Source organism: Morone saxatilis, unplaced genomic scaffold (genome assembly GCF_004916995.1).
Source record: "Morone saxatilis isolate NCDOM2014 unplaced genomic scaffold, NCSU_SB_2.0 Contig24, whole genome shotgun sequence".
NCBI classification, from domain to species: domain Eukaryota; kingdom Metazoa; phylum Chordata; class Actinopteri; family Moronidae; genus Morone; species Morone saxatilis.
This window is the reverse complement of record NW_023339807.1, coordinates 16,347,345-16,357,801: the sequence shown is the minus strand read 5'-3', so window position 1 is coordinate 16,357,801 and position 10,457 is coordinate 16,347,345. Positions and strand designations below refer to the sequence as shown.

The window sequence follows — 10,457 nt, the reverse complement described above, 5'->3', positions numbered from 1 at the left end:
CTTTGCCTATTTAAGGAATGCACACAATGTGAATAAACAGGGAGGATATCAAAACAAGCGGTCTCTGGACATTTCACATCTAGTCTGGTTATCAGGCTTAAGTAAATAAATAAAGTAGTAGTCATCTCCGGAAATTTGACCTCTGTTGCCCATTCTCCCGATCCAGGCTGGGCTAAAATTCAAGTTGCAGGCACACAAAGAGAAGAGAAGAGAAGCATGTAGAGCTACTAAAAAACAACGAACACATGATAAAAGCACATCAGGAAAGCAAAGCAGTAGTGAATGAGAACAATCTTTTATTGGTGTTGGAAAAATCTTGACTACATCCAAATAACCAGCACTGAGTGGGCTGGGCACCATGGACACCACTGATGCAGCAGGGCAGTTGTAGTTCAATTAAGAGTCACTAAAAGATTTATCAACCACATCTGTGAAGATATTAGAGACTAAATCCTGTTGGGAGAGCAAACAATCACTGATTGAGGTGACAAGAGGCTGAAATAAACCAACAAGGAGCATATTGATAGTGTGCATAGTCCATACACCACTGGGGAACAAAAGAGGTCACCAGGAAAAGGTAAAGTAAGTCCGCATGAACATCATGTTCAAGCTATTGAGCCACGTGAAATCCATTGTCAAAGAAACCAAGGTGGCAGTAGTGTCCGAGTAATGTTTGGAGGTCTGAGAAAGGATGCAATTGAGGGTTTTTTCCTTTGAATTGTCTTTCTGAGGAACACTGAAGATGTTTCAAGGTGCAACAGATCATGTTTATCCAAAGAAAGAAAATCATTCAATAATATAGAACAGCAACAACAAGAGGGATAATCATCATAACCATAACAATAATAATAGCAGTAATGGTAACTATTCATCATGGTCATTAAGGGGTTTAAAATCACACTCTATTACTAGTCACCCCTCCCCCAGGAACATAACATAGTGTACCATGCCCCTGTGTAGGTGTTGTGGGTACACAGAGAAGTTTATAGATACAGTAAAAAGTAATAACAGGAGTAAACAGTAAAGAAGGAGCAGTATTGAAAAAAGCACTAAATAGCAACAAGCTTTGTGGATCAACATAGGAAATTTTGGCTTTTATTTCTCCCAGAAATCTGAGAAGTTAACACCATTCCACTCAATGGGGGTATTCAACCCATCTCCTGGAATACATAAAATACACAAAATAGTATAGGCCTATCCAATATACACAACATTTCTCCCCCCATTATAATGCTAATTAAAGTGTGTTCATAAAGTATACAGTAAAGTAACCATGTGCGTTTTACTGGGAAGGTTGATTACTATTTCAGAAAACCTGACAACACTGAGATTTTAACTACTCTATGCACCGTCGAGGTACAAGAGAGACACAGGGACAAAATGTTATGAAGAGTTTGCACATAACTGTAAGGGGATTGGCTGTAAGTGAGAGCAGACAGAAATAGAGCAGTTGGATATAGAAACAGAGGAAAAGAAAATGTCCCAACAATTCAAAGAGAGGATCAAGAGGAGCAGAGTTACCCAGGGCATCACAACAGCAGGCTTTCACCAGCTTAGGTAAGATACGAAAAACACCAGAGCAGATTAAAAGCACTCAACTGGGATAGAGAAAAAGAGTCAAAGTCAAAGATACAAGTATGGACTAGAGAAAGATGTACCAATCGCATAAAGTTAAGCTCAAAGTACAAAGTACTAATATGGTTGGGGAACTCAAAGTCAATTAATAAAAAAAGTTTTTCTATTAAAAAAGAGCTCACAAGACTGGTCAAGACAAGTGTTGAAGGTAGTGCTGGATTGTTTACATGGTGTCTCCCCTTGTCTCTCATGTTGTTTCTCTCTAGCATGCCCATTCCCAGTGACAGAAACATAACAGGAAAAAAATTAAGTGCTTGAGTAAAATCCACAAAAATGTTGAACTATACGATTATAAGATAATTTTTGCTCTCTATATTACAATTGTTACATGCGTCCTCGCCCCTGCTGCTGCATCCTGACTATAATAATCAAGTCGAAAAATACCCATCGATGGCTGACCACCAGTTAAACATCTCCTGACTCATCTATAATAAAAAGATATTTACCATAGCTTTGCCCGGTCTCTATGTCCCCGTCATGTAGAAAATATACAAAATTATTCTCCAAATTTGCTCTCCCTCTAATTTTTCTTAAGTATTATAAAAATATACAATTCTCCAATAACAAAACTCTTAAAAGTCACATCTTTCATCTGTTAAATTATTCTCTCTGTCTTTCACTTTTAAGAGCTGACACCTCAACAAAACAAGACACCTGAGCTTCATTACACAAACCTTCTCCTTGTCTTATACATTCATCATCATAATCATCAGCTTCCTCATCATCATCACCATTTTCTTGACCCCATTCTGTCCATTCTGTCCACCCCAAAAATTCAGAGTCTTAAATTTAATCCAGCTTTAATTCCTCCTCTTCCTGATTCCAGGCCTTTCACGCCTTCATCACTGGTCAGCGAGACGGTTCTCGTATTTACTAAGGATGTTGCGACAACGGCCAAGTTCCTTCCGTATCTCGGCCACTTCCTGTCGGAGAGCGGCGTTCTCTCTCTCCAGGTAGGCAGCGCGCACTGATATTTGGTTCTCCTTGAGACGGCGAGCATCTCTGGAACGCTTTGCTGCTTCATTGTTTTTATACCTTCTGGTCCAGTACTTCTCATCCTAAGAGAGGAAAAACGAAAATAGTACACATTGATTATTTCACCATCTGCCAATTTGATGTAATCAAACTATTTGCCTTGATTGATTAGGGAATCAAGGCATTATTGGGTAGAAGTACTTCAATAAAATAATCAATGAACTGTCAAACTTGTTTCTTAAAAAGGGTGTAGAACACTTGTACAGTACACAACTCCTATCCTGTTATTGGTAATGTGGGTGTTTGGCCATGAATGAGTGTGTTCCTTTTAGAGTTTGGTCTGTGCTGAGTTAATGTCTGAGAGGAAATAAAGTATGCAAACAACCTTCATCCCACTGCTGAAGAAATAACCTTAAGAATAAAAAAGTCTTATTTACTGTGGAATATTTTGTGCTCTTCAATATATTACCAACAGTACGACTCCACCACTTCTAAACTCTTACCTCTTATTAGAGGCCTGTTTTTCTAATTTGTTGCTCTTGTGATTGTTTTTATCCTGCTGATATTTAATGCTTTTAACTGTCAACAAAAGTCAAAAGTCAATTATAAAGCAAAAGTGACAAAGATTTTCTGGTTCCAGCTTCTCAAATGTGAGGATTTGCTGCTTTGCTCTTTGTTATATCATTAATTATGTTTGGGTTTTAGACTGTTGGTCAGACAAAATAAGCAATTTAAAGACATCCCATTAACATAGAATTACTCCATTTATGAGGCCTTTAAATTACCTAATCATGACCTAATATTACTTCTCTCCCATCATGCAAACTGACCACCACTGCTCTGAAGACTTCTCTGCTCAGACTCACCTTCATGTTATCAGGAACCAGGATCTTGCGAGCCTTCTTGATCATTGGCTGTGGCTTGAGCTCCTCTTCACTGAAGGAGCACCTCATGGGGTCAAAGTTCTGCTGGCCAGAGGAGTTGGACATGGTGTCTGAAGCATCCATGTCAAACATTTCCACCCCATCTGGCCCGCTGCCCGTGGGTGTCAGCAGAGGTGGACAGGAGGACGAGGAGGAGGAACAGGGTGACTCACAGGAATCGTTCATACTCGTCTGACTCCCTGAAATTAGAGGGAAGAACAATCTGTTTACATGCTTTTCACTGAACTACATGGTCAAAGCTAAGATAGAGTAAGATGACAGCTAAGACAACAATATAAACACATGCAGTATTACAGCATAATGACCACCAGATGGAAGCAGAGAGCTACTTTCTTAGTGTTATTAACAACAAACAACATTCCTTCGCCCTTCACTGCTTCCAAAGAACTGAGGACGTTTTTTTGTGTCAGCTTTCATGGCCAGTAATGTTTCCAGGGACATGATAATCTTTGAAGAATAGTCTGATAAGATACTCTACAACTACGTATTATTATATAATATCTTATATATATAATTTTTAGCATGCAGAATAACAGATATAATGGAGCTACAGGTTGCTGTATTAAGAAGTACTTGCAAAGATTTGACTTTTCCATAATATATTTTTGTAGTAGATTATAAGATAATCTATTTTTTTTTATATCAAGCACTGCTACTAGATCAAATAATCACTGATATAAAGGATATGATTAATTACACATCTGCAAACTGTCAATAATGGAAAATCATAATTAAAATAGTTATTATCTATCTCTCGTAACAGAAATGTAACTATAGTCCTTATGGAATCTCTTTAAGCTGTCTCCTGCACTCCTCCCACAACCACATGAATTCAATCAGTGCGTGATATTGGCTACTGTTATCAATCAAAACCACAAATTCTAAAACTAAATACCAATAGAGAAATCTAAAAGTGGAAATGTTATGTAACTTTCTACCCCTCCCCTAAAACCAGTTTCTTTAAGTGGGGCCAGTATAGGGTTATAGCTCACCCCACCCCCTTTAAGGCCCAATGCACCTCACTCAACTGAATTTGCCTCCTTGTAAGAGCACAAAACTCCCATTAACTGTTCGTATATCTACATACACAAACAGGGAAATTAACACACTTTATTATATACGTTATATATACTCAAATTGTATAATAGTATGATCCACATGAAGACTTTAAACATGAATATATCACAGTTTCAAACTAACGCTAGGCAGAGTTATGTGTTAGCCTAAACTGTGTCTGACCATTTCAACTTCATTTAATTTGGCATCGCATTACAAACAACTTCAGCCAGCACTCAACGAGGTGCACTCAGTATTTGGAAGAACAGTCAGAAAAACAAAACCACCCCATCTATAATGTGCTTCCACCGGTTATCTGTGGATCTGTAATATGTGAGCAGCTATCATATGAGTAATGGCTGTGTAATGGCCGGGTAATATAACGACATGTTTTCACACCAGGTGCACCTTAAGGTGCAAAGTGTTCCCTCATGACATTCTCATGTTCCACAATGACAGTGCCTCCTTAACACAGCAAAACAAATGAAGGAGTGCTTTGACAGGCAGCCACATGAAGTCAAGCATGTCTCATAATACATAATCAGCAGGTCTAAACATCACTGAAACTTGGTGTGGATACTGTAGGCACCCAAGTGAGGCCAGAAACTAAGCATGTTTTTTTTCTCTGTGTTGGATAAATTTCAAGGATTTCTGCTGCTTAAACCTGACAGCAGGAACTAGGCAGTGCAACCACCTGGTGTACTGTTCTGTTGGATTAAAAACCTGCAAACCCTCAGCTCTCCTGTGGTACAAGGTTGCCTCTCCCTGCTTTTTGGAAAGCAGACTTACTAAGTTGATTTGGTGCATGTTTGTTCACGTGCTTTCAGCCCTCTGAGAACAGGAGGCTTTCACTTTTGAAGAGATGACCTAAAATGTGACCACGCACATTTCAGGACTCATACATCAGCATTCCAAAAAGGCCTGACGCTGTTGTGAGGACAAACAATAGCCCTACTCCTCCTTAGGTACCTAATATAATCACATGTTGTCAGGCGTTGCTCCACTCAATATTCATGAAGCAGCTGTTGGTTGGGCACCTTTATGATACTGCAGAACAGAATATAGCTTCTCTAGTTTCAAGCTTTGGGAGAGTTGATGAGAATTATTCACTGGCTTCAGTAAAATCAGCCACAGAATAATATGAATTAAGACTTAAAAATAGTCCACTTAAGTCTTAATTTCTAAATGAATTTTTTATTTTAATTAGTCTCAAATTTGTTTCATGTAATTATAAGATTTTGTATAAAAGGGACTGTAATCCAAATGCAGGGACAATATAAATGTATTAGAGTTTATAAACATGCACTTTGTTACTGAAGGACTGAATTAAAGCTCCTGCATCAACATCCAAAATTCGAGCTGAACATTATCTTCTGCATATTTATGTACTTAATGTCATTCATTGTTGATCAAATGTTCTGTTTGAAGTCCAGCAGTACTGGGAAACTCTTCCTGTTGCTCTGTCTGTCCCTCCCCCTGTGGGCTCCTCCTCCGTGTGTCTACTGGCCCTGCCTCTAGTTCTCTCACTCCAGTACTTTCAGCCTCGGCACGTGTACTGACGCGTACACATGGCTGTGGCGTGTGAAGTGGGGAGAGATTTAAAGACACGCAACCGCAAACACTCAACACACTTTCCTCCCTCTCTCTCTCTCTCTGTGTACTGTTTTGACCCTGCTGCACATTAATAATTGGCTGAGGCTGAATGCTGATTGTGTTGTACACTGCAGTACATAGATCACATGCCAAACTAAACCAAACCTCCTTGTCATTGCTGTGAGGTTGACTCATCAAATAACTCAAGACTTCTTTCTTTACTGGGCCCCTTTCTCTCAAATTCTCCTCCTCGTTTTTTGTTTTTTTTTCTCCTCACTCCCTTTGCTAACTTTTGACCCTGCACACTGCAACTAAATGAAAAGTACATTTCAGCAGCCATTTCTACGCCCTGTGTTGTCTCTTTCAAGTTGACTTTGCATTCGGAGCCATGTGACTGTATCTCCTGCCTTCAGTTTGTCCCCACAGGTCAGAAAAATGCTTGGTCACCATGGTATTTGTTATAAACTCAAAGGAGAGTCAAAATGCTGAATCACTAGCCCGTGGGAACACTGTAAGCGTGCCACATAACCTTGATTAGATCTCAACCATTATTGAATTGTAGGTTCTACTAGTCTCATATCAGTGGCAGGGTACAATTTGTCTCCTTCAGCCTGTTAACTCTGCAAAGTTTGCAGAACCCTCTTCCATGATACTGCTGTTGTGAGCTGATAATGGACAAAAACCTTGAAGAATTAACTGTCCTCGCTCATTCTTTCACTCTCTGGTTCGACTGTCCGCCTATTAAACTCATGCTCATGCTATTAAAAAATGCTCCGTGTAAGTGAACTCACCATGCAGACAGTCGTTTCCTCCTGCGAGGCTCTGGGGCTGAGCCACCTCCAGACCAATGAGCGATGGGGAAGAAGAGGACGAAGGTGACGAAGATGAAGAACCAGGCGGTGACGAGGGCGGTAGGCACTGGGAGCTCTGGTTGGGAACGGCCGACTGGGAGCTCTGTGAGGGGATCTGGGCTGAGCTGGAGCTGTTGTTGTTATGCATGCTGCCCATTCCATTTTCAGTCAGAAACTCCTCCAAGTCCATGTACTGAAGCTGGAAGAGGCCCCCATCTGCAGGCAGGGTGCGATCCCACAAGAGAGGCCCCAAGAACTGGTTGAAACTTCCTCCTCCATTTCCACTTCCAGCACCACTACCACCATGTTGGACTTTTACAAAACTTGAAACAAAAATGTTTGCACGGCCTCAAAAAACCTTCCAAAGTTTGTGATCCACATTTAAATCGTTAATTCATTATACTTTTTTTAAAAAACAAGGGGGAACCCAAATTATAAATAAAAAAAAAAAAAAAAAAAAACCCGTTTTAAGTTCCTTGCGCAGAACTTCAAACTTGACTTCAAGGAAAAAAAACTTGTTAAAAATTCTCTCTTCCTTTTTTCCCTTTTTTTCCTTTCCCTTTTCCCGTTTGGGTTGGTTTTGGGTTGAGAAAAAGAAAAAGAAAACAAAAAAAAAAAAAAAAAAGTTCTGGGAGTTTTTCAAAAAGTTGGAGTCTTGCGGCAAGGAACTAAAAAAACGGGTTATTTTTTTATTAAAAAAAAAAATGGGGTCTGTTTTAAAAAAAAAAGTATAAAAATGGGATAAAAAAAAAAACAATTTTAAAAAAAAATTGTTGAAAATTCACCCACTTTGGAGGGGGTTTTTGAAAAAAAAGGGCGTTGCAAACCATGGTTTTTTCAGTTGTTTTAAAAAAAAAAAGGTTTTTCAACACAAGTTTGGTTTTTGGTAACCTTTGTTTTTTTCAGAACAAAAAAAAAAAAAAACAAAAAAACAAAACCGCCTAGGGTTTTCAAAACCTTCGGGGGAAAAAAAGTTGGTTTGGGGCCAACCGGGAGGTTAGGTTGTGTCTTTTCAAAATAAAAAATAATGAAAAGCCCGAAAGGGGGCTTTCAGAGGGTTTCTTGCCTTTTGGGAAAAAAAAAAAAAAGGCGAGGCCCCGCCCTTCCTCGCGGCCCCTTTCGCTTTCGCCTTTGAAATTCCCGCGAGGGTTGTTGAGTTTTTTTCAACCGTTGAAAAACTTTGCTCGGTGTTTCCGTTCCAGCTTTTGAGAAGGAAAAGGAAAAAAGAATGAAGAAAGAAAAAGGAGAAAAAAGAGAAGAAGAGAGGAAGAGAAAGGGAAGAAAGGCCCCCAAACGGTTTCGGGGAAACGGTTGGGAACCGGTCCCGGCCACGGCCCAAAACAACCCAGACCGAAAAAAAAGCCCCGTTTTTGGGGGAAGGCCCGTTTGACTTGGGATCCAAACCGGGGATTGCAAAAAAAAAAAAAAAAAAAAAAGTTAAAACCAAGGACCAAAGAAAGGGAGGAAACGACCCCCCTCCTCCCCCCGCGACGGACAGCAGAGGCGCGACCAGCAGAGGAGAGAAACACCAAATACAACTTGTCATCTGGACCAACACAGGCCACTGGCCCTCGTCGCTGAGGTGGTGGTTGATGTGTGTTTTACTGTTCACACTGTTTCGTTGTTTTGTTTTTGACGGGCTGTTTTTGGCTTTTGCAACTGTTTTTTTTTTTTGCGAGGATCTTCTTCCCTTTTTTTTTTCATTGGGCCGGGGACGGATAAAACTCGCGGATATTTACTCTTTAAGCTTTTTTTTATTTGCTGACATTGTCCGTTGTCCGTGCAAGTTCTGCGGATTTCATTGTCAGTCTCAGCGGCCTTTTTTGTATTATTATATGGACAGTGTTGTTACTCAGATGGTCTACTGTCCCTCCCACACGGAGAATAACAGCTTGATCTTGAACAGTTTCAAACAACCTACAACTGCCAACTGGAATATTTGATGTATAAATAATTTCTGGCAAGGAAATAAGGGAACTCTTCACAACTACAGTTTACAGGTAAGAAAATAATGGCTTTTATTTTGTAACTTCAAAGTGCTCAAAGTATAATTTAAACTGGTCATTAATTCTGTGCTCATACTTTGCAATTACATACAATGGTTGCCTTTTATTCTTCATGGACACTTCTCAAAACTATCTCTCTCCCCTATCTCTCTCTCTCTCTCGCTCTTCTCCTCCCCCCCACCCCGGCTGCACGCGTCACACGCACAGTCATCCAGCACACTTGGTCCTATTGGGTAGGGTGCTTCGGGTGTCAGTTTGCCACGGGGCCCCTTCAAGTCCCCAGGTGTCTCTTTTCCGACTCCGTCTGGGTCCAGCGATGTCCAGGCAGCTCACCCAGCTCCGGACCCCCGGACCCAGCTGGCGCAAGCCCACAGTTTGAAGTTGTACTCAGCCTGCTGGCTCCCTAACAGGGGGGCATCTCAGCTCAATGACGGGTCTAAAATCCCCTCCTGCAGCATCCCATGAAGGGAGACCAGCGGGGTTTGAAAAGCCCATGTGATACAAAAGGTGGGAGGAACTCTCTCTCGTTGGGATTGATTAATACTGTGTCACGGTGTTGTTTGTTTATGTGCAGCACCATAGCACGTGACACAGTCTGTGTTCAGTGGGGTGTGCCAATTGACAGGGGAGCATGAATAAAATCATAACCGCGGTCTGTTCCACCCGCTGCTGCTTTTTAATTATTATTATGCAATACAAATATGGTAACAATATTATATAGTAAATATTACATTTCTCACATTTCAATGGCACAATATTTAAAACAAAAGTCACCATCACACAATATTTATGAGGGCTCTTCCACCGCGTGAGTGTTCACCTGGGTTATAATCCCTCCTTCAAATTATAGGGACCCCCAGATTACACTGAGTGAAACGTTGTTGCAGCCTGTTAATCTGTGCACGGCGTGCATCCTGGCTTGCTTACTGTGCCAAAAACGTACCTTCAGCTATTTGTTAGATTTGGTCAGGAGCTTATGTATATGTTATGGCAAACACATTGGGTTTTCGGCTCTTGCTAATGCTGCAATTCAGCTACCATCTGGTCCATCTGTGTGAGTGTTCGTGTTTGTGTGTAGAGAGAGAGAGACAGAATGATAGACTATGCAGAAGTGCATCTTATGGATTACACCTGCACCCAAATATGGAGAGTTGATGTTACACAGAATCAAAGTATCTCAAGAAAACCTTTTGGGCGTACTTGAAAGCTTTTAAAGTCACCCCAAAGTTATTCTTCATTCTGTCTAATAATGGTTCTGCTCTTCTATCTCTGGCAGACAAAGAGAGGCTGGACTTGGATGAGGACCCATGGGAGTGTGCCCCATGGAGGAAACGGCAGTGGAATAGCAACAGCAATAGCAGTAATGGCTTTTGGAGGATGGAGAGGAGGAGGAGGAG

At 40.7% G+C, this 10,457-nt stretch overlaps 1 protein-coding gene across 1 annotated transcript in view; it reads right to left on the bottom strand.

Annotated features, from left to right (window-relative positions):
* Positions 1–278: 278 nt before the first annotated feature.
* Positions 279–10,457, bottom strand: part of dbpb (D site albumin promoter binding protein b) — an 11,181-nt gene continuing 1,002 nt past the window's right edge. The window contains exons 2-5 of the mRNA XM_035672187.1: positions 9,394–9,463; positions 6,995–7,377; positions 3,477–3,733; positions 279–2,693 (exon numbers count right to left, since the gene is read on the bottom strand). Of these exons, the coding sequence (XP_035528080.1) occupies positions 2,478–2,693; positions 3,477–3,733; positions 6,995–7,377; positions 9,394–9,463 (926 nt within the window). The 3' untranslated portion in view covers positions 279–2,477. The remainder of the gene's footprint in view (positions 2,694–3,476; positions 3,734–6,994; positions 7,378–9,393; positions 9,464–10,457) is intronic.